Source organism: Cervus canadensis, chromosome 1 (genome assembly GCF_019320065.1).
Source record: "Cervus canadensis isolate Bull #8, Minnesota chromosome 1, ASM1932006v1, whole genome shotgun sequence".
NCBI classification, from domain to species: domain Eukaryota; kingdom Metazoa; phylum Chordata; class Mammalia; order Artiodactyla; family Cervidae; genus Cervus; species Cervus canadensis.
The window spans coordinates 21,563,955-21,591,744 of NC_057386.1; the positions used below are offsets into that span (position 1 = coordinate 21,563,955).

Consider the following 27,790-nt stretch of genomic DNA (forward strand, 5'->3'; position numbering starts at 1 on the left):
CACTCACTAATTTGGGAAGGAAGAAGAACCTCAAGGAAGTACAAGTAGTGTCAAAGAGCAATGCAGGCAAAGTTCCTGGATCTTGCTGCCAGAAAGAAAACTAAACTGCTTGGTCCTGTCTCTGGGGTTTACCATTAGGTGCCTGTGAGGGTTCCCAATATCTTTACATGTAGTATGAACAGTCATATTAACTGTTCATCCCACATCTTCCAGGAATAATCACCATTCAAAATAACCTGTCCTGCAGTCCCCATAAATATCCCTGCCCATGCAAGATCATATGTCCTACTGTCTGCCTGGGGAAAAAATCAACAGCAACTCCGTGTAAGTAGAGTCCATCCTGTTGGATATTTCACTCTTAAATCTTTTTTTTTTTTCCTCAATATTATAGTGGTTTTTCACTCTTCAATCTTCATCTCTAGGACTTTCTCTATTATATTTTGCCTATATTCTTCCTTCCTTAATTTTGCAAATCTTCAGAGCAGAGAAACAACTAAAGGGAAGATGATGAGATAGCTGATCATTTATTCACTCCACAGATAGGGGCACGAGAATGGGCATTGTTTCAGATGTTGAATCCCCCGGCCCAGGAGCTTTCATTCTTGATGGGAAGAAAAAGATAACAACATAAAAATATAATAAATAGAGTATGTTAGGTGGTAATACATACTATAGAAAAAAAACATGAATAGAGAGGAGGTTGGGGAATGAGTTACAGCTTTATATAGATCAGGAAAAACATACTGAGGTGACATTTGAGTAAAGATCAGGAGATAAGAAAGTGTATCAGTGTCACTCCTTTCCTTTCCTACTATTTTTGAGTCCTCCCTTTCCCACTACAGTATGCTTTGTTGCTAACACCCAGCAGTTTTTCTGCAGAAGACTGCCTAGAGATGACATAACCAAGCACCTGCCCCAGCATGGCGCTTGCCCAATCCTCCACCATAAAAGCCAGTGGAAGAAGGTACTGGGATTCCCTGCTGAAGCCTTCGTGTATTTTACATTAATCCATGTATCTGATGCTTTTATATTTTAAAAAAGCAGTTTCTGGTACATTATCTCAAGCCCCAGTCAGGCTGCCCATTATCTTTTGATGACCTCTTTTCCCTTTAATATGCTCTTTAGTTTCACTAATCTCTAATCATGAACATGAAAATATTGGAGGTGGAAGAGGGTCACTTGTCCCTGGTTTTGCATACTTCTGGAGATGCCCTAGTCCCTGCTGGCACACCCAGGACGGTGGCTAAGGGTAGCTGAAGAATCCAATCATTCTAAATGTCAACACCATTTTCAAGTAATTTCAGATCCTTCCCCCTCTGCAGTGGCCCACATCTGTCAAGTGTTTATATATCCAAGGAGAGGCTGCTATCTAGTACATCTACGTAGTCATGATTTAGTGAAAAGAGTCCTGGACTAGACCGTAGCCTGCCTCGAAATACATTTACTGAGCTTCTAACAATGGTCCAAGGCCTTATTGGGCACTGACTATAGGAAGATGACCAATGCAGACGGCTGAACTTTTGCTTTCAAGGCTCTCATAGAGTATTCACAATGACAAACACAATCTGATACAATGTATTAGGTAAAGGCCATAATAGTTATCAAAGAATCTTGGGCGTTCAGAAGAAGAAATTCAGGGGGGTGGGGGGCGCGTGAGGCTGGGAGTTCCCAGAAGGCATCAGTGACAGAATTTGAGCTGGACTCCTAAGGACGGATGAGTTTAAGCCCAAAAGTGAAGGACTGTCGTTCCTGGCAGAGGAAACCGAATGAGCCAAGGCGCTTTGGGACACAGACCCCCTGCCTGGCGCTGCAGGCACACACAACCTGGCACAAGGAGATTTACATCTCCGGGCCTTGGCTCAGAAACCTGTGACAATTACACCACACTTGCGCTTGGGAACAACTGGACAGATCTGTGTTGCTTTCGCCAAAGCTCTTGCCAGCGGTTAAGGCAGGAAGCCCTGGGAGGCGCGCAGGAGGACGGAAGCTCGGTAAAGCCGGCTCTCCACCCCTCTATCCTCGGCTTGCTGAATTATATACACTCCAGCTTCCAGAGAAAGAGGAAAGAAAAAGACCGGAAGGAGAAAAACAAACTCTCGGGGGCAGGGACGGGGGCCGTGCGCGGCCTGAGCCCGGCCGGGGTGGTGTGCGGGCCGCGCGGCCACAGTGGTTCCGGGACTCGCGACTGGGCGCGCCTCCCGCTGCCTTCCGGCCCCGAGCGGGGAAGCTGAGGCCGCGCTCCCACCTCCCCTCGGCTCAGCCTTGCACCTCCCGCCGCGTCACCCGTCCCCGCTCCGGCTCCTCGGGGGCCGCGCGGTCCGGGCCTACCCGCGGTCGGGCCACCTCCTCCCTCTCCAGAGTGACGAATCGGCGCCCGGCTGGCAAAGTACTGACATTCGGGGGGTTCTGAGGAACGTATGGAGCCTGAAAAAAATCTTTGACTGTACTAAACACCACCGCGTCCCCACTAGAACGTTTATTTTTCTGAAGATAGTCGGTTGGGGCCTGGAAAGGAATTAAGAAGAGTGTTGAAAGTGCGAGCGCGGAAGCTCGGGACGCGAGGGGCGGGGCGTGCGCGGGACAAAGGGAAGCGAGGCCGGAGCTGCGGGCGCTTTTTCTGCCCGCGGGTGAGTGTTTCCGACTGGGCCCGACTGGGTCGGGAGGGTGGAGAGGCGTGGGGTCCCGGCTTGGCTGGGGTTGCTGGGGGTTGCTGGGGTTCAGACTTGGCCGCGGGACCAGGGCCGGGGGCCGGTTGCGGCCTCTCTGAGGCCTAGCGGAGCGAGGGTGGGGATAGAGTCCCATTTGGGGCTCCTTTTGGGCGGCCAGAAGTGCCCCTTCCACTAAACCCGCGGAAGTGGTCAAAGCGCTTCTGCAAGCTCCTCTTCAGTAGAGTCGCTGGTAAAGTGCACCTTCACATCAAACCTAAACGAATCGATCTCAGGGGAAGCCCTTGGGGCAAGCTAAGCCCTTGGTCCTTACCCCCCGGAAGGTGGTTTCCCCTTGTCCAGGCAGCGATCTGAGGACTCACGGTGTGGCTTGGAGTGAAGAGCGAAAGCTCGGCAACAGTTTGGCCTGGGTTTGAAACCCAACTCGGACACTTCCTGACTGTGTGTCTTGAGTCAAGTTACTTATACTGAACGAGACTCCTTTTTTCCCTCCGTAAAATGGCAGTAGCAGTACATATCTCGTTGGTAGTGTGACTGTTAAACCAGATGATGTTAAAGTAGTAAACCTGTCCCGTATAAGGTATTCAACAAATAACTTCTCCAGGATTTTATGCCAGGCACCGGGGATGCATACAGTGGTGGACAGATGTACGAGATCACTCTTGAAATTTATGGTATAGCAAAAGAGATCAGTAATTTCAAAGTATTAACAATAAAATGTGACACACCAGGGAGCTTATGACAGTTATTATCTGGGCCCCCCACAGCAAGGCCTACTGGATGTTGACAGCCCACCCAAGCTTGAGCAGGAAGGAAATCTGCCCCAGACTCTGGTTTCCTGCCTGTACCTTAAGGAGAGACAGGAGACCCAGGTTGGGCCATTGAGAAAATAAATGATTTCTTTCTTTCTGCACCAGGCCTCTTACTCATAATGCTCCAGAAATGCCCTTAAAATACAAAACAGGAGCAAAAAAAAAAAAAAAAAGTCATGTTTGTTTCTCATAATGTTGGAAGAAAATACTCTAGCAGTCATAGAAGTTATTTGCCTTTTTGCTAAAAATCAATGTTCGTCTCTTTGTACACATTGTGTGTAATGTATAGTGAGGTAAGGAACAAGTTCCTGTGTGTGTGGTCATGCCCTGAGCTAGTATTACTAGGACCAAAGTTGGTAAGAATTGAGCTAGGTACTGGGACAGCAATAATGAATTAAATGGTCCCTGTCTCCATTCAGCCCCCATATTAGCAGATGTAATATGATACCACTGATCTGTGTAAATTGGAGTACAAATGAGGGAACATTTAATTTTGTACAGATATGTCCAGAAATCTCCATTGAGGAGATATATTTTGAGTTGAGCTAAGAAAGATCAGTAAGAGTTTTTTCCAGTAGACTCTCAAAATTTATTCCCAGCGGTTATGAAGCTATTTACCATTATGTTGTTTTTTAGTCACTCAGTTGTGTCTGACTCTGGCGACCCCATGTACTGTAGGCTACCAGGCTCCTCTCTCCATGGGATTCCCCAAGTGAGAATACTGGAGTGGGTTCCCATTTCCTTCTCCGGGGATCTTCCCGACCCAGGGATTGAACTCGGGTCTTCTGCATTGGCAGGCGGGTTCTTTTACCGCTGAGCCACCGAGGAAGCTCCATTTACCACTGTAAGAGAATGTGACGTTTATTGTCACACCAGTTACCTTTTCCACTGCCTTCAGGAGTAAAATGCTGTTTTACTAGAAAGGAATCGTTATCCTAAAAGGAAGGCAGAGCTGTGGCTGATCAGGGAGCTGTCAGTGTCTGGTAGGCCTTGTTGAGGTAGGCCCCAATAATACATCATATTCTTTCATCACTGTATTAACCAGTTTGATTAAATGTTTACATGGCATCAGCAAAACGTTTTCCATACAAGAGGTGGCTCAGTATCAAAAAAAACAAAACAAAAAACTTGCAAGTACATGTCTAATTTTACTTTTTAATATCCCCTGTCATTTGTTTTAGTCATTTAATTCTGATCAACTAAGTGACCTAAAGAACTAGTAAAATATTTAAAAGGCTTGATTACTAGAAGATAATGTAATTTTACAAAGAAATATCAAACTACCCTATTCTTTAGAAAAACATTCTCTTATGCTTGCTGAGTTTTGATTATCTTTATTTTTCTTTTTTTTTTCCTTTTTTTTATTTTAGTGTCTCAGATTCATTCTTAAGGAACTGAGAACTTAATCTTCCAAAATGTCAAGTAAGTTTCATTTTTTATATTTATCAATCTATATTAATAAGAGACTAATGCCCTAGCAAATGGGAATTCCAAAATACTCTCATTTTTTTTTTCTTCAAAACAGGACCATTGGTAGTTTTGTTGCATAGTATTATATCTCAGTTGTTTACAAGAAGTTATTTATTTTCTTTCAAACAGAAAGACCATCTTATGCCCCACCTCCCACCCCAGCTCCTGCAACAGTAAGTTTTAATTTTCTTGTTAATGTAATAGCCAAGTCTGGCCTTGATACAAAAACCCAGATGTCTTCCAGTGACAGTCACTCAATCATCACAGCAACAGGATGAAAAATTCAGCTAAAAAACAGCACTTCCTACTAAATAAAATAACTCTGCATCTTACCTTGAACCAACCCCAACATTTAAAGAAACATACTACTGAAATGTCAACCTCCTATGCTCAGTTCTTTTTTTAATTAGAAATAAGTGGCAAGTTTAACACTTTTCTTGTCATCTCTGTTAAGAACCTTGAAAGCTAATATGAAATAAATGCTCATTCTGGCATTTATTGTTTTTAAACCTAACCTTCAATTGGTTACATTTTTCTCTTCCTATCTGTATATAATTTTCACATTAAATCAAACAATAAAGCTTCCAGTTCTATACTACCTTATTGTAAATCTTTATTTTCAAGCTGCTCAAGTAAGGATTTCATTATCTGTGGGTCAGATCCTGCTATTGAGTTTTATGCCATAAATAATAGTTTATTGGATTGAGACTTGATATGTTTCAAAGTGTATAAATAATAGTGAACCAGTTTTTTTCACCCAGCAAGCTCTGGCCCAGCTTGGTCAGCATGTAAAATAATTGCCCAATCCACAAAACAGATTTAACAGTAACTCTTCAGGCCTTGCTGAAATGGATTCCTTGTTATTTTTTTTTATTTAAAAGCAAAAACAAAACACTGTTAACATTGACCATATCCTACAAAAGCAGTTCTTTAACTAAAGCTGTTAGCCCTCCTTCCATACTCCCTACCCCTAAATTTCAGGCTAGCTTACTAATTAGGGCCTTGTGTAACTTTGTTTTCTCCACTAGATAAACTACTTTTATTTACTAACCTTCTGTATGTTTGTTTATCAACAATTTGTTTTTCCTTAGTAAGATGCTTTTAAAAAGGGATACTGTATCACATCTCAACTTTATATAACATACAGTTTCTAAAGTTACTTCCAGTAGATCTTAAAGTCCTGTGTTTGGTTTATTTCCTTCCTTAAAGAACATTTCTTACTACCATCTCCTTGGCACTCTGCTAGTGGCTATACAGGTGGAGTTGAACAATTGAGATTCCTGACCTCAAAGAGCTAACCATGTACTTCATTTTTGGAAATGGTATAACTGCAGTGTTTTAGTTTCAATTTTTTTTAAGTTCCCTTACTTAATTTTCTTAATTATTGCCTCATAATATTGAACAGTGATTATCATTGCGTATGCAACCTTTGAAGGTGTCATTTTGACGCAAATACTGCCTCTAACAGCGTATATTATCTTGAAGACATTAATTTTTTTGAGATAATAGAAATAGCTCAGAAACCAACCCTATGATTTCCTAAATGTAGAAAGGGATATTTTTACCTTTCTTTAATCATACTTCTGTACCATTATAATTTTACATTACACATAATATACAGAAGACTAGGGGTTAGTACATCCAACAGAATGGATATTAAATGAGTTATCCTCCTTTATTTTATTTCCATTTCTTCTTCCACCACCATCACCACCACCACCTCCACCTCCACCTCCACCCACCACTACCACCCAAACGTACCACCACTCCAAGTAATATACACTTCTTTCGTGCCTTTGATACTTCATCTGTGTTTTGCCTACTTATATATGCTTGATTTGCGTCTTCTATAACTACATAGACTAGAAATTGATCACTTGTTCTCTTGTAAAGAATATCAAATGATTGATCTGCTTGAATGCCTTTTTTTTTGGACACTAAGGATATGTGCAGTGGCATGTTTTAGAAAATTGTGTTGATGATAGCTACAGCTTAGTTGGGATGTGTTGTTTATTTTACATTATACAATTCAGCATTGGTATTAATTGCATGTTAAAATGAAATTACTGTCACTTGTTTTGATTGAATTTCATTAGGTCAAATACCTTACTTTTGGTCTCTCTTTGCTACATCCTTTTTATGCACTATATTTGATTCTCATGAACATTGGATGTCATTTTATTAACCACAAAGGGCACTGCTATATAAGAGCCCATTTGTGATCACATCAACACATAATTTACAAAAGCCGAGAATTCTGTTGCTCCAACAAGCAATTGTGGTTGGAAAGAGCTAGGGCTATCAGGAAATCAGACGAGAAAAGAAAGTTCAAGTCTGTCTAATAGAGAAGTAGTTCACACTAAAACTAAATGCAGAAATTGTTCGTGATTGACCTGTGGAAGATGGATCAAAGAAGAGATGGAAGAGAAAGCCTTTAAAAGAATGACTGGGTTAAAAAGATCAGCCAGTACCCCCAGAATGAAATCCATGCATTTCTTACAAGTCTTTGTTTTGAAATCATGTTTGTGACATCCATTGAATCCCACATATGTTTTTTTCTATTGATGACTTCTGGCTTCCTGATTTGAATCTCTTCTCATTTCTCACACTATATAAAATGATTTAAAGTTGTCTTTGGAAGCAGTCCATTTCTTGTTTTTGTTTTTGGTAGATAAGTGCATTGGTGGCATTCATATGACTGTCAAATAAATCATGTTTTGTTTTGCATGTAAAGTGTTTTCAGACTCCTAGTTTATCACATTTCAAGCTTTCCAATCTCAGACATATATCGCTAAGTTGTTATTTCATATATTGACCATAAAGTGATCCTGAATGTTCGAGACACTTCAGTGTATTGCTTATCCTGAAAGACAAACATATTCACACTCATACAACCACCACTGGCCCCTGCAAAGAGACAGAAAGAGACAAAAAAAAAAAAAAAAAACCACTTGCAGACTGGTTTTTCAATGAAAAAAAAAGAACAATTACAACACATCATTGCTTGTTTAAATTCAGGTTGCTTTTGCATGCCATATGCAGATCATTTTTCATTTCTGTGTTTTCCTCGTTTGAGCTCATTTCTCATTCGTGTTTTTGTCTCATTTGTTTCCATCAGCAAATGCCCAGCACACCAGGGTTTGTGGGATACAATCCATACAGTCATCTCGCCTACAACAACTACAGGCTGGGAGGGAACCCGGGCACCAACAGCCGGGTCACGGTAGGAGAATCAACTATTACAGCATCCAGCAAACAACTGGAATTGACCAGAAATGCCTTCAGATTTAGGTCCTTTTGAATCATCAGCACAGCCATTAAAAAAAAATTTAACCTGGCTTTTAGATTATTTTAAATATTCATTGTACAATCTTATACTGAAAAACAACAAAAAAAAATAGTGAGATCTGGATATGTATACAGAAGAAAAGGAGAATCCATTCTGTTTGGTGATTGGTAGAGATAAAGCCGTGGGTACTTAATGCTAGTACTCTATGTAGACAAACCTAGGATTCCCTATGGTTAAGATGCCCTTTTTGAGGCGAAGAGTATCTTTCATTTAAGGTAATTGGCATTAGGCTCAAGAACTATTTTCTTAATAAAGGCTGGGCTTATAGACCTGGCCTTTTTGGGCTATCCTACCAGTTTGAACTGCTGCACACAGTTATTTGTCTTTTGGATTTAACAGTTGACATAACTGAGATTCGTTTCTCCCTAGTTAAAAATATATTTGTGCCAATTCAAAGAATGGCAGAATGAAAGCTGAACAAAATTGAGTTACCAGACTATACATATCTACAACCAGAAGTACATTTATAGTTCAGAGGGTAAAGGATATGATTTCTGAAACTTAGATGTTTCACTTAAATAATCAGCCTAAGATACCAAAATTGGATGATGTACTTCAGACTTTTTTTTTTTAACTTCAGACTTTTTACTTTAAAATTATCTTTAACTTCATTTAAGGAAATTTAAGGTACCCAAAAAACAAATAACTGTAACAGTGATTTACCAAAAATAGATAAATAAATCCAAAAGCCAAATGCCTACATACATTGGAATGTGATATTGGTAAGAATTTATACAACCCAGAATGGCTGTAAACTTTTTAATACCTGATTTTTGTTTGCTGTATTCAAAAATAATTCAATTAGTGTGACTTCAAAAAAGCCCTCTCACCCTGTAGTCAAGCTAGAGCAGAAAGCTTGTAACTACCAAACTATATGTCTATCTTGGTAAGCATATTGCTTAGCTTGATAGGTTTTGTTTGTCTAAATATTTCATTGTTTCTGCATAATTTGTACTTCATAAGCATATCAAGTTTTATGTGCCATGCATATTTCATGGTATCTGAAAAGAATTCTGACAAAGTGTGTGTATGTATGCATTTTACAATGCATACAATTTTTATGTGCATCGGTACTTGTTTTTCCCCTGGCCTGAATGTGTTGTTTGACAAGTGTAATGGGTGGCAAAGTAGTCAAATGATAAAGAACATTTTAATTTAATTAAGGGGCAGAATCAATTTTGGATCATTTATGTTAATACAGAAAATTATTCATGGGTAATAATCAAAAGAATGATTACATTTTAATAGCTCTATACAGTCAGCTCTTGATTATCTATGTTGATGGAAAAGTAATGGTGGTAACGGTAATATTAGAATCATTTGTATTTTATTTTCTGTAAGCATTTTGTTCCCAACTTGGATGTATCTGGGAATCCTTTTTTAATAAAGTGGTATCATTCAGTGGAGACTTAGCAGGAACAGGAAAGTACAGTCGCTGTCTCAGGACCTTGGCCAGTTTCTCCCCATTCCTTCTTGGGGATGTCGGAACCCAGTATTTGGAGTAAGCACTAGCTTTAGGGTAGATTAGTATGGGAAGGCTGTTGGGCATGGAAATGTTGATGTTCTGGTTCTTTACAGTTGTTTTATTTTGTATTATTGTCCTCTCAACACCATATTGAAGTGTAATCCAGGTGCTATGTAGACTTGAACTAAAGGGCCTAGGAAATGTGGAGGCTTTTAGCCTGTGTTAATCCTTCAACTTTTAGTGACCTCTCAGGTAATCATTCTTTACAAAAATTATGCCTAAAGTTTTATACTCCCTTTTTTTTTGTCTGTATATCTAATTTAAGCTCTGTTAGGACTCAGTAGATCTGATTTTGACCTTTATAAAAGTGTTATTTTAATATGACCCCATTTATGTGTTACTTTGTCGGGGAGCTTCTCTGGTATTATTGTCTGCAAATCACCTTAAGTCATTGATCTGAAAGAATGATTTGATGACACCCTGTGGAGTAGCTTCCCATAGGATCTACGAACATGTGGTTTTCCCGATGACTCCAGTAAACTTGAAGAGTTTTCAGACAATAAACACTTTATATACATAAGCATGTTGAAACCTTTTGGAGTGCTTATGGTAGCTATGAAGTGGAATTCACTTCTGGTCAGTTCTTCATCAGATGCTGATTAACATTTTCTTAAGTACAGATGTGAAAACAGATTGAGACAGAATGTTAAGAACAGTTCATTTCTGTGCTTTAATGGGAATTTCATCCCAGAAGAAAACCTTGGATAAGATCTTACCAGAGAAGCAGCTGAAAATTGGGAAGAAATAACACAAATCTCTTGAGTAGCCAAAATTTCACAAAACCATAGACTTTATTATTCAAAGGGGACCTTCCTCTGTTGTAAGCAGTTTTAACTAGCATAATTAGTTGTTTTCCCCCAACTCATTGCCATTTGGAGAGAGGGACAGTTGCTGCTGGAGGTAGGTTTCCTGTCAGCAGCAAGGAAGGAAACAGCTAAAAAAGGGACATGCCTTCTAAAATCATAACTATCAGGTCATTTAATAAAGAAACCAGAGTTTTTCATACCTCAAACCAGGGGATTATAGTAAAGCAGTGGTTATAATTACGTACGGTGCAAACTGCCTTTTTTTTTTTTTTTTTAGAAGAGTAATGTTTGAGACATTTTAGAAAGATGTCTGTTTGAGATGGTTAATAAATTAAGACTATTGAGCGATATTAACCTTTAATGTCCTGAAAACCAGCTAGAATTTAAATTTGTTGTTATTGTTTTGGTTTGGTTCTGTTCGTATTTGTAAATTGACTGGTCAATGTGATGAAAATATGACCTCAACATGCAGATGATCCAGGTACCTTCCTTTGGGAGAAAAAAAAGAGGCAAATTCATTGTTATAAAATGCAGCTCTTTGAAAAATTTCAAGGAGCAAATATTACTGTAATTTGTTTTTGAAGTGTTCTAATTCATTTGTAACCCACTACGTGAAATTCTGAAGGTTTGTGTTGGCTGTGAGTTGGAGGTGCTTTCTAGTAACTTTATGTATGAAGAATCAGACTTTTGTGTGTTTCTTGCTCTGAATTCATGACAGAAGGTTAGCTTTGTAGAAATCCACACCCACCCACCCCCAGAGAACTCCTACCGCCCTGAGACAGGTCTCCTGTTGGCTGTTCGTACGGCTACTGTTGACAGTCTCACTTCACCCTGCTGCCCACTGCTGGCTGAAAGCAGGGTTTGTCTACCCAAGCGTCAGCATCCTGTGTGGTAAGAATACATGGGCGATGTGGAAAGAGAGGAATGCTGCTGCAGAGGTGAAATGCTTTCTTGTAAGTTCATGTATGAAGAAGCAGAGTTACTGACAAGTATATAGAGCTGGAGGGAGCCCTTCTCATAGGAAGAAGAAGCATTGTTTGAAAGTGGTAGAAGGGGTACAGACACACTCTTCCCTGAGCCCTTGGGTGAAAAATAAGGTTAGACTTGGGGTCTCAGCTGAGAATTGGCAGGGGGGGTTCCCTCTGGTTTTACCAGAAGAACAACATATGGGCGAGGGAGCAAATGCCACCTTAGTTTTCCTGTAAAGATTTGTTGATTCCTATCTTTTGATAATTAGAAGGAAGCCTTCTTCCTTCCCAGCCTGGCAGGAAAATCAATATCAGGAGTCTTCCAGAAATGTGGGGGAAACAAATGTAATTCAGCCATGATTTGATGCTGGGCCCTTGGTCAGATGCAGCAGTGTGTGCAGAGATGTGAGTTGGGGCAGAAGCAGCTCTCCTGTGCTGTGGGGGGGGGGGGAGGCGGGGGGGCATGGGGCTGCCTGCTCTCCTGCCTGGATTTAGCCTTTAGAAAGAGCTCATCTCCTCTATTTCTTTCCCTTTTGCCTTTCTCTCACCCACTTTCGTCTTTACCTTTTTTAAAAACTATTTTTCAGTCTCCTCACCTTCTGTTTCCCATTTCTTTTTTCTCTGTCTTCCCCCACAAAAATCAGCATTTTTAAAAACTTAAGTGGAGTTTCTTAACATACGTTCTCAAAGTAACTTAATCAGGCCCCGTTTCTGTCATTTCTCTGTTCCTGGTAAACTTGTTCACTCCTCCACTGTGACTAGGAGTACAAAAAAGGCGTGACTTCAATGCACACTTCCTAATCTCCTTTATTTAAAAAAAAAAAAAAACCTAGATATGGGTATAGAACCTTAAGAAAAATAAAATCTCTAGTCATAGCAAAGGAGTAATAAGGTTTTTTGTTTGTTAGTTTTTCACTGTTGAATCTAGGGAGTAGGTTTTGTGGCGGTGGTAGTTGTTCATGTGGAAATGTGTTCCTGAAATGGTACAAATAGTAAATAGTCCCCAGTAGGCAGTGTGAGATGTGGTGAGTGCTGATCGGGTTCAGCTTCTGGTGAGATAATCAAGTGTTGACTGTATATGTAATGGTAAATTAAGCAAAATAAAAGGATGCCAGGTAATGTCCTAAATGTGGGACATCTGATGTATAACCATATATTTTTGCTGTATTGATAATTGTGTAATATTTTATTTGTTCTTACAGCCAGGTTGTCAAAGCAGTGGCAATAAACTGCTAAGTAACATATTAAAAAGCTCTGTGGTTAAAGTCATTTTCTTTATTTTCTTTTGATGTGAACATTTCTGAATTTGCAGTGATAGCTATTTTCAGTGGAGAAAATATAAGAATCTTGTATCCATGGACGAGTAGAAGAAAGGCGCATTAGAATTTTTAAAGGGACTCTCTTTTCAGTTTGCTGGTGAACTTCTAGCAATTGAGTAATGAACGTATTTAACTCTCTTCTAGGCGTCCTCTGGTATCACGATTCCAAAACCCCCAAAGCCACCAGATAAGCCGCTGATGCCCTACATGAGGTACAGCAGAAAGGTAGGTGCCCGGGAGCCAGCAAGGAATGAGGACTGCAGTCTTTGTTCTTTGCTTTACATCAAGGTTCAATGGACTTAGCCAGCCATTTTGTGCATGGTCAGAGGAGAGGATACAGGATCGCAGTTGTTAAAGACATTAGTTCTGATTTCAACATTCCAGAACTAAAATCCAACAAGAAAATGATTAAATAGACAGTTAAGGGCTTCCCTTTTATGCCAGTGGTTGAGCATCTGCCTACCAGTGCAGGGGACAAGGGTTCGCGCCCTGGTCCGGAAAGATCCCGCATGCTGCCGAGCAGCCGCTGCCCAGCACAGATGCCTGGAGTCTGTGCTCCGCAACAGGAGAGGCCCGCACACTGCAACCGGAGAGGGTCCCCTCTCGGTGCAGCTGGGAAAAGCCTGCACAGCGATGAAGACCCAGCCTGGCCCCAAAAATAATATAAATGTGCATATAATAAGCAGTTAAAATACTTAAGATAAAGTTGTGTAGCCAGCATTGTATAGTCTTTTGGAGAATATTTAATGACATGAGAAACATGTTAGGTGAAAAAAAGGAATGCAAGACTACAAGTACTGGTATCTTATTTTTATAAAAATAATAGGAAATACATGTCAGTTTGAATTTTTTTAAGAAAAGCCTAGAAGACAATGGTTATCTCTAAACAATCAACTTATGGTACTTTTTATTTTCTTCATACTTTTCTTGAATTTTTCTTTTTTTTGTTGGGGGGAAGGGGTGATGAACCTCCATTACTCTCCAAATAATAAGTATAGCTGATATCTTTATTAAAGATGAGCATTTACCTATTTTCACCACTACTTAGAAATTTTGAAATTTTTGGTCATAATTACTATATGTGTAATTTGACGGTATGTTGTATTATGCACAGTAACCGCATTCTTTCTAAACTCATGAATTTTTAGAAAGACATAGACTGTGTAGAGTTATCTCATCAAAGTGTCTGCAGTGTTTGGAGGTTTCTGAAATCTGCCTTAAAGTAACCCAGCAGAGGACCCTTGATAATTGTTGCAGCAGGCTGATGGGAACAATGGGTTTTGATACTATTCCTTGTGCCTTTGTTGATGATTGAAGTAAAGGTTTCTATATTAAAAAGTATTTGTAAAAGTCTGTGTTTTTAGGCATCAATACTAAAATCTGAACTGTTTCCTTTTCAAGGTCTGGGACCAAGTAAAGGCTTCCAACCCTGACCTAAAGTTGTGGGAGATTGGCAAGATTATTGGTGGCATGTGGCGAGATCTCACCGATGAAGAAAAACAAGAATATTTAAACGAATACGAAGCAGAAAAGGTAGGATGGAAACTACTGTGGGACAGGTACAAGATAAAGTTCATGAACACTTGCTTATTACTTATAAAAGAAACATACAATCTAATCAGACAGCTGAGGCTTCATCTGCCTGGGTCAAGTCACTCAATTTCTCTAGACTTCAGATTCCTTGTCTGTAAGAAGGAGATAGTTATCCTGTCTTTTGATGTTCAAATGAGATAATGTAAGTATTCATTATAACCTGCAAAATATTAATTCTAAAACAGAGAAACATTTGAATTTCAGATAGAATACAATGAATCTATGAAGGCCTACCATAATTCCCCCGCGTACCTTGCTTACATAAATGCAAAAAGTCGTGCAGAAGCTGCTTTAGAGGAAGAAAGTCGACAGAGACAGTCTCGCATGGAGAAAGGAGAACCTTACATGAGCATTCAGCCTGCTGAAGACCCAGACGGTAAAAAAATAGTGGGGTTTTGTTTATGCTTTCTCTGAGAATTAAAGTATGAGAAATCTCTTAAGTTGAAGTTTTGTTTCCTATCCTAAATGGAAAACAAAGCATAATTTAAGTGCCATTTCAATATTTTAAGTAATTATTTTGATTAAGATTTGTGTGTAAATTTCCCAAAGAAAAAGAAACACCCTTTTTAGCACAGAAAATAGCAAAAACTCCCTATTGTTTATCAAAATCTTTGTACTCAGAATGCATGAAAGGTTTTTTTAGTCATAATCAGAATTTTACCTCACTGCTTTTAAAAGTTAAATGCCTTCAAGTTATTGTTATTGGTTCCTTAAATCAGCTGAGTTAAAGGCTCTTAAGCGAGAACGTTAATGAGTGGGGAGAGACATTTTGAACTTTAGTTAATTCAGAAATCCAACTAGAATTTGTAAGTACAACTCATAATGATACTTATAAGGGTGTTTTATTGCCTAGTCGCCAGACTTAGAAGGGTGCTTTATTGCTTAGTCGCCAAGCCACATTGGATCTTTTGCAACCCCATGGACTGTAGCCCACCAGACTCTGTCCGTGGGATTTCCCAGGCAAGAATACTGGAGTGGGTTGCCATTTCCTCCAGGGGATCTTCCTGACCCAGGGATCAAACCCACGTCTCTGCTTGGCAGGCAGGTTCTTTTCCACTGAGCCACTTAGGAAGCCCTGCGAGGGTGCATACCTGCAAATGTCACACACACACACGCGCGTGTGTAGCAGAGCTTCCTGATCAGCGTTCTGTGAAGGGTGTGCAGGTGTGCCTGTGCTCTCTGCTTCTCTGCAGCCAGGTGGGGTCTGAGGCCGCAAGGAGCGTCAGAGCCAGCCACCTCCAGCGATGAGTGTACGCATCCACAGAGCACGTGTGCTATACAGATCATTTTCCTCATGTGCTGCTGTGATGTGGAAGAGGTTGGAAGCTCTAGCTGCAAGCAACAAAAACATCAGGAAAATAATTTAAGATCCCATTTTAAAGTAGTAATAACAAAGAAGAAGCCTGTAAGGCCTTTAAGAAGAGACCTTTAAGAAAAGAAGCACTAATACCACTTAAAGACATGAATAAACTGAAATACTTGGAGAGAAAAACAAAAATGAGTTTTTAAAAGAAAGGACTGGAATATTGACAAATATCCTAATAAATACAAATCTAATAAACATAGAGACTAGAATAGGGAATAGAGACAATAAAGCATATTAAGCAGAGTCAGCAGTGCTACAGACACACGAGCACATACAAACTCTTAATTGCTCAGATTGAATGATTAATGCAAGAAAAAAGCACAGAACTAAAAAATAGAAGAAGATCCAGTTTACAAATAATTGGAAGGATGGGAGGTCAGTAATAAGTGAGAACAAAGACTTGCAATATAGAAGCCATAAGTAGGAGTCAGATGAAGTTTTCACTAGGTGAAGGTAAGGAACAGCATGAGCCTGGAGAGGCGCTGAAGGAGACTCACTAAGGAATAGTCTGAAAAAGAGAACCTTTCTCTGTTCCTCAGGCTCCTGCCCGTTATATTTTTTAAGTTTAAAATATGATATTAGAACTAGAGCTGGCAGTAAGAAAGGACAGGAATAATTAAGATGCCAGGATAAGGATGACTTTAGACCTTGGACTTTACCCCTCAGAACAGAGTAGAAAGAGGAAGACTTGGGGGGTGGAAATGTACATAAAACCAAGAGGAAGGCTGAAGGTCCACAAGTACAGCAGCTGCTCACTCTAGCAGAGAAGACCTACAAGCCTACAGGACATAGGCAGTTACCCTCACGAGATAGTGCAGGCTTTTTTTTTAGAAAGAGAATATTCATGAGATAAAGTAAATACCTGCTGAATTAGAAAATATAAACCTACCCTCCCCTTCCCCAAAAATCAATCAGCCGACTAAAATGTAAGGAAAGATAGGTGCAGACTTCCTTGGTTAAGTCTATGCCCTCCCAATGCAAGGGGTGTGAGTTCGAGCCCTTTTTGGGGAACTAAGATGCCACGTTCTGTTCAGCATGGGCAAAAAATAATAAATTTTCTTAAAAAGGAAAGACAAACCCGTATTGCTAAGACTTTACCAGTGATCAACACTGGGGACATATGAAAGAAGAACAATAATAAAAAGGAAACCTAGATGGGTAACCTAGCACAAATGTATATAATCCTAAGTGTGAATATGAAAAACTCTCCCTTAAGAAGTAAAAAAGTCACAGAATTTTTTTAATGGTATCTTTTGTTCCAGTAATTTTAATTTCAGAAGTACATATCCTAAAGAAATTACTTGAAACAAAAATAATTGGCACAACAGTTCATAGTGGTGGTATTTCTGATAATAAGAGTTTCAGTAACTACTTAAGTATCATATATTAAGGGACGTGCTAAAATGACACAGCAGCAGAGTTAGGGCCTTTGCAGTAGAGTTTCCTACACTGTGGTCCCCCGCCTCTGATAGAGGAACTTTTGTTTTAATGTGTATTGCTTAGGAGGAAGCGCTTTTTTAAAAAGTTAGTTGATTTAAATAAAAATATTAACAAATAATAGCACATATTGTTAGCAGATATGTCAAAAACTGGTAATGATAAGTGCAAAGGTTCAGTTCAGTCACTCAGTCGTGTCTGACTCTTTGCGACCCCATGGACTGCAGCATGCCAGGCCTCCCTGTCCATCACTAACTCCTAGAGTTTACTCAAACTCATGTCCATTGAGTAGGTGATCCCATCCAACCATCTCATCCTCTGTCATCCCCTTCTCCTCCTGCCTTCAATCTTTCCCAGCATCAGGGTCTTTTCAAACGAGTCAGCTCTTGGCATCCGGTGGCCAAAGTATTGGAGTTTCAGCTTCAACATCAGCCCTTCCAATGAATATTCAGGACTGATTTCCTTTAGGATGGACTGGTTGGATCTCCTTGCAGTCCAAGGGACTCTTAAGAGTCTTCTCCAACACCACAGTTCTAAAGCATCAATTCTTCAGTGCTCAGCTTTCTTTATAGTCCAGCTCTCACATCCATACATGACTACTGGAAAAACCATAGCCTTGACTAGACAGACCTTTGTTGGCAAAGTAATGTCTCTGCTCTTTAATATGCTGTCTAGATTGGTCATAACTTTTCTTCCAAGGAGTAAGTGTCTTTTAATTTCATGGCTACAGTCACCAACTGCAGTGATTTTGGAGCCCAAAAAAATAAAGTCCGCCACTGTTTCCACTGTTTGCCATAAAATGATGGGACCAGATGCCATGATCTTAGTTTTCTGAATGTTGAGTTTTAAGCCAACTTTTTCACTCTCCTCTTTCACTTTCATCAAGAGGCTGTTCAGTTCTTTTTTGTTTTCTGCCATAAGGGTGGTATCATCTGCATATCTGAGGTTATTGGTATTTCTCCTGGCAGTCTTGATTCCAGCTTGTGCTTCATCCAGCCCAGAATTTCTCATGATGTACCCTGCATATAAGTTAAATAAGCAGGGTGACAATATACAGCCTTGACATACTCCTTTTCCTATTTGGAACCAGTCTGTTGTTTCATGTCCAGTTCTAACTGTTGCTTCCTGACCTGCATACAGGTTTCTCAAGAGGCAGGTCAGGTGGTCTGGTATTCCCATCTCTTTAAGAATTTTCCACAGTTTGTTGTGATCCACACAGTCAAAGGCTTTGGCATAGTTAATAAAGCAGAAATAGATGTTTTTCTGGAACTCTCTTGCTTTTTTGATGATCCAACAGATGTCGGTAATTTGATCTCTAGTTTCTTTGCCTTTTCTAAAACCAGCTTGAACATCTAGGAGTTCACGGTTCACGTATTGTTGAAACCTGGCTTGGAAAATTTGGGACATTACTTTACTAGCATGTGAGATGCTTGCAATTGTGCGGTAGTTTGAGCATTCTTTGGCACTGCCTTTCTTTGGCACTGGAATGAAAGCTGACCTTTTCCAGTCCTGTGGCCACTGCTGAGTTTTCCAAATTTGCTGGCATATTGAGTGCAGCGCTTTTCACAGCATCATCTTTTAGGATTTGAAATAGCTCAACTGGAATTCTACCACCTCCCCTAGCTTTGTTCATAGTGATGCTTCCTAAGACCCACTTAGGCAAAGTGTAATAATGTAAGTGCAGAGGTGAAAGTGAAGTGAAAGTCGCTCAGTCGTGTTCGACTCTGCGATCCCATGGACTGTATAGTCCATGGAATTCTCCAGGCCAGAATACTGGAGTGGGTAGCTGTTCCCTTCTCCAGGGGATCTTTCCAACCCAGGGATTGAACCCAGGTCTCCCGCATTGCAGGTAGATTCTTTACCAGCTGAGCCACAAGGGAAGCCCTTGTGCAAAGGTAATAGCTACTAAAAATAAGCTTGTAAACTAGACCCATACTATATGTATATGAACTTGAGTGAATAGAAATAACGTGTGATACCTTCATACACTGATAACAAATGTATAAGTGTATAAATTGATAAAAATTAAAAGTGAAATTTAGAACTAAACCTTTTTTAAGGCCTTAGTGTTATTTTAATCTGGTAAAATATATATGCCCGCCTGGGAAACTGCTATTACTAGAGGTAATGTTTTTTCTGCAGTGGGCATTTTCCTTACTTGGAAGTGCTACAGTGACAAAGACACCAAAAAGTTCCTGTGTATCATCAGTTGTAAAAGCTTTGAATTACTATCCAAAGAGTGAAATATTTGGCAGAATCTGTACTGCTGTCACGTGCAGCCTTCACATTGATTTCCAGGCCAAAGACACTTGGTTATATCTCATTTGTGTTTCAGCCAAATATCAGATGCACATCCTCACTTAAAAGATTTTGTGAGAAAAACCAACATCTTGGCCGGTGAACACATTGTATCCTCTGTGTGGTTTTTATCAAGTGACTGCCCTGGTGCTCCCTTGATGCCCTTTAAACCCACTTATTAGTCCAGTGAGGACCATGGCTCCTTGGTAACTAAGTGTTAACATTGTCACACTCTCCTGATTATGGTAATTGGCGACCTGATTACCGGATCATGTTGTTTATTCCAGATTATGATGATGGCTTTTCAATGAAGCATACAGCCACCGCCCGTTTCCAGAGAAACCACCGCCTCATCAGTGAAATCCTTAGTGAGAGTGTGGTGCCAGACGTCCGGTCAGTTGTCACAACAGCTAGAATGCAGGTTCTTAAACGACAGGTCCAGTCCTTAATGGTTCATCAGGTAAAGACAGAAAACATTTGTTATAGTAAGATGGGCCTGTGCCGTAGGTGCCTGGTAACCTGATTGTATACCAGGCATGAGTGTGCCTGTTAAATATTTATGTCCAATCTAACCTGTTCCTAATTCAGGGAAGAGGCTGGAGGGAGTAGACCCTTCCCAGAGATTTAATAAGTTTGTCATTAAAACTGTAACAGGGAACCTTTTGACGGAAACTGTATTTGTTAAGAATTTTGAGACATCCTATCAGCCTTTACTAGCATACTAAATGTTTTTCTTCCAAAACATTGCTGAGAGCTGACAGTATTGTCTAACTTACTCTTGTTAATGAGTCATTCTCTCTGTGCTGCATTTTTACATTTTTTAAATCTTAGCACATTATATAATAAGTAATTTAAATTAAAAATGCAAAACACTTAGCACACTGTGAAAAAGTGGACCATTAAAATAAAAGAGACATATTTTCTGTGTTTGACATTAGCTTTAGAGAAGATAATTTAGTAGTAGATAACAAAACCTAATCTTATCTTTTACAGCGAAAATTAGAAGCTGAACTTCTTCAAATAGAGGAGCGACACCAAGAAAAGAAGAGGAAATTCCTGGAAAGCACAGACTCATTTAACAATGAGCTTAAAAGGGTATCGATTTAATATGTTAACTATACTTGTATCACTGTGTCTGTTACTTTTTTTTTCTCATTCTTTTTTCCAAAATAGTGTGTTTATATAGTGTCATTCACTTTGAAACAGGGTTAACTTTGCTATAGCTGGTAAGATCTTTACTTTATAAAATAATTTCCATTTTCTGGCAACCTTGCAATAGGTTTGAAACATTGTATAGTATACACGTTCAGTGAACTAGGCCTGAGGCTCTAGAACCCTCTGATATTTTAAACTCTCATACACTTGTGAATTATTTTCATTGCAACTTATTCATCAAATGTCTTTATTAGCTGTAGCTCACAGTTAGCACTTCACATGAAAACAAGTAAATGTAGTGTTGGCAGCCTGAAATATAAAATAGAAGCTTTGAATATAAGCCAGTGCTTTGAGCGTTGCTTCACCAACTATTCTGTAACACTTGATACTACATGGCTGCTAGGGCAACTTTCCTGTAACCACAAGAGCTTGGTTTTTTCCTGCCATATATATGAATATAGTTCTTAGCCAAGAAAACCCACTTGTGAAATAATTTCTCTGGTTCAGAGATTGTAAGAAAAGAACATTACTAAGAGAGTGTTTTGTTTTCTGACTACTAGTTGTGTGGTTTGAAAGTAGAAGTGGATATGGAAAAAATTGCTGCTGAAATTGCACAGGCTGAGGAACAGGCTCGAAAAAGGCAGGAGGAAAGGGAAAAAGAGGCCGCAGAGCAAGCGGAGCGCAGCCAGAGCAGCGTTGTTCCTGAGGAGGAGCCAGCAGCGAGTAAGACCGAGGAAAAGAAGGAAGACGGAAGCATTCCGATGGAGACAGGTAACCTGCCTGTTGATTGCAGAGTAAATGTTGAGGGTTTTTACAGCTGTCTTTAATTCTGATTTTCCTTTCTCAGTGCTTTCTGGAGGTCACTCTGTTAATTTTGCCTCTTGAATTATTCTCCATCTGACATACTCATTTTTTCTTCCCAAATCTTAACCTCTTATAATAGATTCCCTTAAAGTGTTAATATTGGTACAAAATAGGAGTGATGTGTTGCCTTTAGTCTGGCTGTTTGAGGTCTTGGGTATTTGCCCAGATTGAGTCATGTCATTCCCTGACTTGGGGATAGAAAGTATTGAATGTAGTGGTTTAATGGTTAAGGGTACTGGCCTGGAGGCCCACAGATCTGGGGACTGTTTCACCCCATGCTAGCACTGTGTCCTTCAGTCTAGGTAAGTTAATTCCAGTTTCCTCCTTTGTAAGTATTCTAGCACCCACCTCTTGAAATTGAGTTCCCAAGAATAAGAAGCAGATGTACATAAAATCATCATTACTGGATTTGACATGGTATTGGCACTCAGTATTTTAACCTTTATTGCTAAAATTGTTTAAACAGCGTGTGGTCTTTGCACTTAAGATCAGTCGTCTTTGGTGACCTAGAACAGAGTTGGGCAAATAAAACCTGCAGGCCAAATCCTGCCTGCCACCTAGTTTTATAAATAAAGTTTTATTGGAAAAGTTTTATTAAGTTCTATTTTATTTTATTAAAGTTTTATTTGTTTACACATTATCCGTGGCTGCCTTGGGGCTCCAGCCGTGTAGTTGAGTAGTTGCAACTGAGACAGCCTGACTCACAAAAGCTGAAGGTTTCCTATCTCGTCTTTAAAGAAAGTGTTTATTGATTCCATCCTAGAAAAATTCATACTTCCAGTTCTACTGATTTTCCTGACTAAAAGCATGCCTCAAGGCAAACAGTAACGTGTAAAGCTTATGTAAAGTACAGATCACATCAGTTGTTGGTTGGAATCTTGGGGTTGCCCTGCGCGCTGTTGTGACCCTGCCCAGCACCCTGTGTAGTAAACAGAACTGAGCTGGAGATACGGGAAACAACCGAAAGCTCCCTGGGCTATCATCACAAGAGCGAGAGGGGCCACAGTCACACTTGGCGCTCTGCTGACAACTGCTGATGTGAAATCTGGAAAATATTAAGTGGAATGTACTGTCTTTACCAGATATTTCTACAGAATGTAATTCAGCAGATTAACATTTCAGATAGTCAGATTTTAAGTTTAATTATCTGAACCTTTTTATGTTTTGTGTGCACGTGTTTTTTATCTTAACAAATTTGGAGCATGAACACGTTTTGTGGTTAAAGCAAGAGCATAAGAATGAAAGTATGGTTCCTCCACTCATTTGGCAGCTGGAACACCACTCAGTCCTCTGCCACTGTTTTGTCATCTGTGAATAGAGTACGCCTGTAGGTCTTTGGGCTTCCCAGGTGGCTCAGTGGTAAAGAATCCTCCTGCCAAGCAGGAGACCTGGGTTCGATCGCTGGGTCAGGAAGATCCCCTGGAGAAGGAAATGGCAACCCATTCCAGTATTCTTGCCTGAGAAGTCCTATGGACAGAAGAGACTGGCAGACTGCAATACATGGGGTCACAGAGTCAGACACAACTTGGCAACTAAACCACGACCTCCATAGGTCTTTACTCAAGTTTTTATCCTCCTAGCTGAAGAAAAAAGCTGAAGAAAATCATTTCAGACTATTGGAGCAATAACAGAAAGCAGTCTACCATGACCTAGAACAAAATACTTTATCAGTCTTGTACCATTTCCTTCCCTGCTTTCTTACTCATTAAATCCAAGCACTTCACACAGCATTGTCCAAAGAAATATGTCCCTGTATAATTAGAAATGTTCTGCTGCTGACTCTTTTTAATGAAATTTAAATGAAATTAATTTTAATAAGTCTTCAAATACCACTATGCACTTTAGACTTAGAGCACATTGAAATTTGGAAGCTAAATTTTCAGCAGAAATACTTGATCTGTATTTACATTCAAAATTTACAGTTAAAAAGTAGATTTTTTTCCCAAATTCCAACTTGTTTTAAACATGCTGAAAGTTCCTCGGTCACACTAGTCCATCTCAGGTGCTTGATGTGTGTATTCATGTGTAGTGAGTGGCTGCCTTGTCATTGGATGCTGCAGCTCTGGAGTGTCAGTACAGTTAGAAGAGTAAATTTTTGTCTGGGAACTAACAGTGACAAATGTGTGATTACAGAGGAGACACACCTTGAGGATACGACAGAAAGCCAGCAGAATGGTGAAGAAGGCACGTCTACTCCTGAGGACAAGGAGAGTGGGCAGGAAGGGGTGGACAGTCTGGCAGAGGAAGGGACCAGTGATAGCAACACTGGCTCAGAAAGCAACAGCGCAACCGTGGAGGAGCCACCAACAGATCCCGTACCAGAAGACGAGAAAAAAGAATAAATGTTGCCTTGTTTTATGTGTTCTAAATAACTTTTTTAAATGAAAAAATGTTTTTTGAGTTTTAATGGTGTTATGTGGTTTGTGTATTAATATTGTTCTTGTCCATATCACACCACCAAAGGCTTTTGGACCATTTAGCATCACGAGCTGAATGGCACAGTCATCTTTCGTAAGCGGTTGCAAAGATGGTTCTTTGGATCTTGTTTCTAGCCCTCAACTGCTGAGAGCCTCAGAATTTAGATTAACTGAGAAAATGCCCACCTCTTTTAGAGAATTATCCTTTGATGCTGCAGAATCTACTTGTACAAATGCCTTCCTACAGCTCACTTGGGTGCTTACCAAAGCCATAGCTTTAAGCCTTCCCAGTCCCCATCAATAGCTTCCTGAAGGTCCGCTTTCCTGTTTCCTTCCACAAAGAGCAGCTTCTTGAGAACGTAATCATGTATGAGTGAGTATTTGTTCACTTACCCTTTTTTATTTTTCATCAGTGTCAGATATCAAGAGTTGTGTTAATGTGTTGAGTGTACCTACAACCACACTTGGATTGTATTGATCCAGAAATAGTCTCCATAGTTACTGGCTTATAAAATAGTCATTAAAGTGAACATGGCACATATACACTTATCTATACTGCCTTTTGTTGTAATTAATATTGGATATGTTCTGAGAGAACATAAAGAGAACTCATCTTTATTGTACAGGGGGAAAAAAATACTGTTTTTCCCTGAGTTTTCCAAAGACAGAGTAGATCACAAAACTGAAGGAAGTAAATATTCTCGTAATGGAATATGTAACTTCAAAACGATTAGCCCATTCTGGAAAGAAAACAGCTGGGAATTAAGGTTCATCCACTGGAAATTGTTTTACAATAATCAAAACATTTAAAACCTCAAGGCTCAGGATCCCATAGGTCAGAGCCAACCTTTTTGATAAACTCTTAGTAAAGTCTTAGAGACTAGAAGCAAGATAGTTTGTGACAAATATGCGTTCTAAAAACTAGAATAGATTTTTACTGAATAGTGGTATAACTGATGGTATATGTTTCTTAAAGGTCCAAATGTAATAAAAAAAATGGAAAAAAGAGTCTCAGTGTTCTTGATGCACTAAATATTCTCATGCAAGGCAAGCTGATAATTCTGTTACTATGATGTAGTGACAACATGGAGGGGCCTTTCACAGCTGTTAATGAATTTGCTTATCCAGATAAGGTCCTGTCTCACCAAAGTACGTAAACTGCTGTAAGTAAGTTCATTTGTACAAGACACTTGAGAAAATGCGTTTCTTTATATTGTAGTCAGGTCACATGGTCTTCAACCCCAAAAGTAGTAAGTTTCTACATTCACAAATGAGAAAAAAGTTTTACACTGACAAAAAAATATGTCCAAATAATGGTAAACCCTTTACTTACATGTAGATAGCTTGTCTATATGGACAAGACTTGATTTATAGTGAACTCACTGCAACTGAGCTCACAGCCCACAGTGACTATGACTGACCAGCCTCCTGAGAGTGAGAGGAGGAAAGGAAACAGCTGGGAACACCCCTTGGTACCTGTTTTTTTTTCTTAAAAACACATGGAATCTTTCTCCTGTTGCTTTCTGAATCAAAAACTAATGTCTCAGGGACTTCTGGTGATGGTCCAGTGGTTAAGCATCCACCTTGCAAAGCAGGGGACACAGATTCGATCCCTGGTCAGCAAACAGGTCCCACATGCCCTGGGGCAACTAAGCCCTCATTGCAACTACTGAGCCCGAGCACTCTAGAGCCTGAGCGCTGTAGTGAAGACCCAGCACAGCTAAATCTTCAAAAATAAACTTTTTTAAAAATCATGTATTAGTTCTGGGTGTAGGGTATTGTAGGACTAAGAACTTCAACCAGCTCATCCCCGACAAACTGGCTATCCAGTTTAGTACATTGTCAAAACTGGGCAGAGGAGTGGTTAATGTGGGTGGTAAACAGTGCTAGATCAAGATTGCTCTGGTATTGAAGTCTCTTAAAAAGATGGAAGTGGTTCCTTTGCTATGCTGGAGATGACAGGGAAAACAAGTCTTATCTAGACTGAGCCTGCCCATGCAATGCTAGAGCAACAGGCTGAAATTAAGATGGGGTTTGGCAGCTTTTAACCACAGGGCAGGAAAGTCAAATTAAAATTCTTTCCTGTCAGAGTGATCATGCAGAAAACACTGATGTTTGAGTTGTTTTCCTAGTTTCTTTAAGAAGGTGGCGTATGGTCAAGGTCCTTGTCTTCCATATCCCAGTAGGCATTGGGCATGTCACCGAAACTCTCTGAGCCTCTTTCAACATAAAATAGACTGAACTACTTTCAGTCCCCTTACTTCTCCACATAGACATGAATTTTTTTTTTTAATTTTTAATATTTAATTGTAGTTGCAGCAGGTAGGATCTAGTTCCCTGACCAGGGATCAAACCTGAGCCCCTTATATTGAGAACTCAGAGTCTTAGCCTCTGGACCACCAGGGAAGTCCCACAGTCATTATTTTTAATGCATTTAATGCATATAAAGTTGAGGGCTTACATTTTTATTCATTTTTAACAACAAATGGCAGAGGGGAATCCCCAACAGTCTCCTGGTTTTCTTACAGGAGTTTCAAATGTCATATCTCCCCATTTATCAACAAGCATGACTTTTTAAGTAACTCTCCTGCATTACATGAAAATGACATACTCTGTAAAGCAGAGCTTTCAGGAAAGGAACTAGAAGGAAGCTCGTTTTAACATAGAAACATCCTATGGAAAAGATACTTGACTCACTATATTTGAAAGAGAATCTGGAGCTTAAATCCCTCCAAATTTTTAGTTTTGATCCTTCCCTTTTAGAGACTAGGTTTTAAACAATTGGTGCTGACAGTGTGAGACGCATTGCCTGCCATTAAATTGAAGCTGTGGCTTCTCGTGTGAACAGGCAATGAAGCTGGGATTATACTGTGTTAAATCCTCACTTCAGAAATCACTCCCTTCTACCCTGAAGCACTACCACACGCAGTCTCCCTGCCTGGCTTCAACAAGGGCAGGAATTTTATCCTATTGCTTATCATTGCTGGGCAAAACTTGCTGGAACAACAATTACCTTCTTAATGATTTGCACATTAGAGGGCTCAGTGTCTACCAAAAAAAAAAAAAAAACCCACTGTGTAACAACCTGAAAGGAACTCTGAGTCTTTTTAGAAGAAATCATGCTGGATTATCATCTGGTTTACAATGATGTTTCTTTGATCAACACGGTAGGGGAAATTCTGAGTATAGTCAAAAATATCTACAGGTCTTAGTAATCATAAAACTGTTTGTAAACATCTTAACATTAGGTTCAGTTCAGTTCAGTTGGTCAGTCATATCCGACTCTGCAGCCCCATGGACTGCAGTACGCCAGGTTTCCCTGTCCATCACCAACTCCTGGAGCTTGCTCAAACTCTTGTCCATTGAGTCAGTGATCAACCATCTCATCCTCTGTCATCCCCTTCTCCTCCTGCCTTCAATCTTTCCCAGCATCAGGGTCTTTTCAAATGAGTCAGTTCTTTGCATCAGGTGGCCAAAGTGTTGGAGTTTCAGCTTCAGCATCAGTCCTTCCAATTAATATTCAGGACTGATTTCCTTTAAGATGGACTGGTTAAACCGTATGAAATTGTCAATGTAAGTTTTTATCTACAAGATGACAATTTCACCTGGTCTAACTTAATAATTCTGCATTTTATAGTCCAAATTATAAGCTCTTAATAGCAGTTTTCTGTGTGTGAAATGATAAAACTTTGGACTTCCAGGCTGACACTTCTCTAAAAATTACTGCCTATTATTAAAATCCAGA

General features: G+C 39.8%; 1 protein-coding gene across 1 annotated transcript; it reads left to right on the forward strand.

The window, feature by feature from the left end:
- Nucleotides 1-2,060: 2,060 nt before the first annotated feature.
- Nucleotides 2,061-24,035, forward strand: SMARCE1 (SWI/SNF related, matrix associated, actin dependent regulator of chromatin, subfamily e, member 1). Its single transcript, XM_043469773.1, has 11 exons — nucleotides 2,061-2,627; nucleotides 4,849-4,900; nucleotides 5,078-5,121; nucleotides 8,067-8,171; nucleotides 13,060-13,140; nucleotides 14,317-14,448; nucleotides 14,713-14,884; nucleotides 19,897-20,069; nucleotides 20,603-20,704; nucleotides 21,325-21,535; nucleotides 23,762-24,035. The coding sequence occupies exons 2-11, from the start codon at nucleotides 4,894-4,896 to the stop codon at nucleotides 23,968-23,970; spliced, it is 1,236 nt and encodes a 411-aa protein (XP_043325708.1). The 5' UTR covers nucleotides 2,061-2,627; nucleotides 4,849-4,893; the 3' UTR covers nucleotides 23,971-24,035.
- Nucleotides 24,036-27,790: the final 3,755 nt, after the last annotated feature.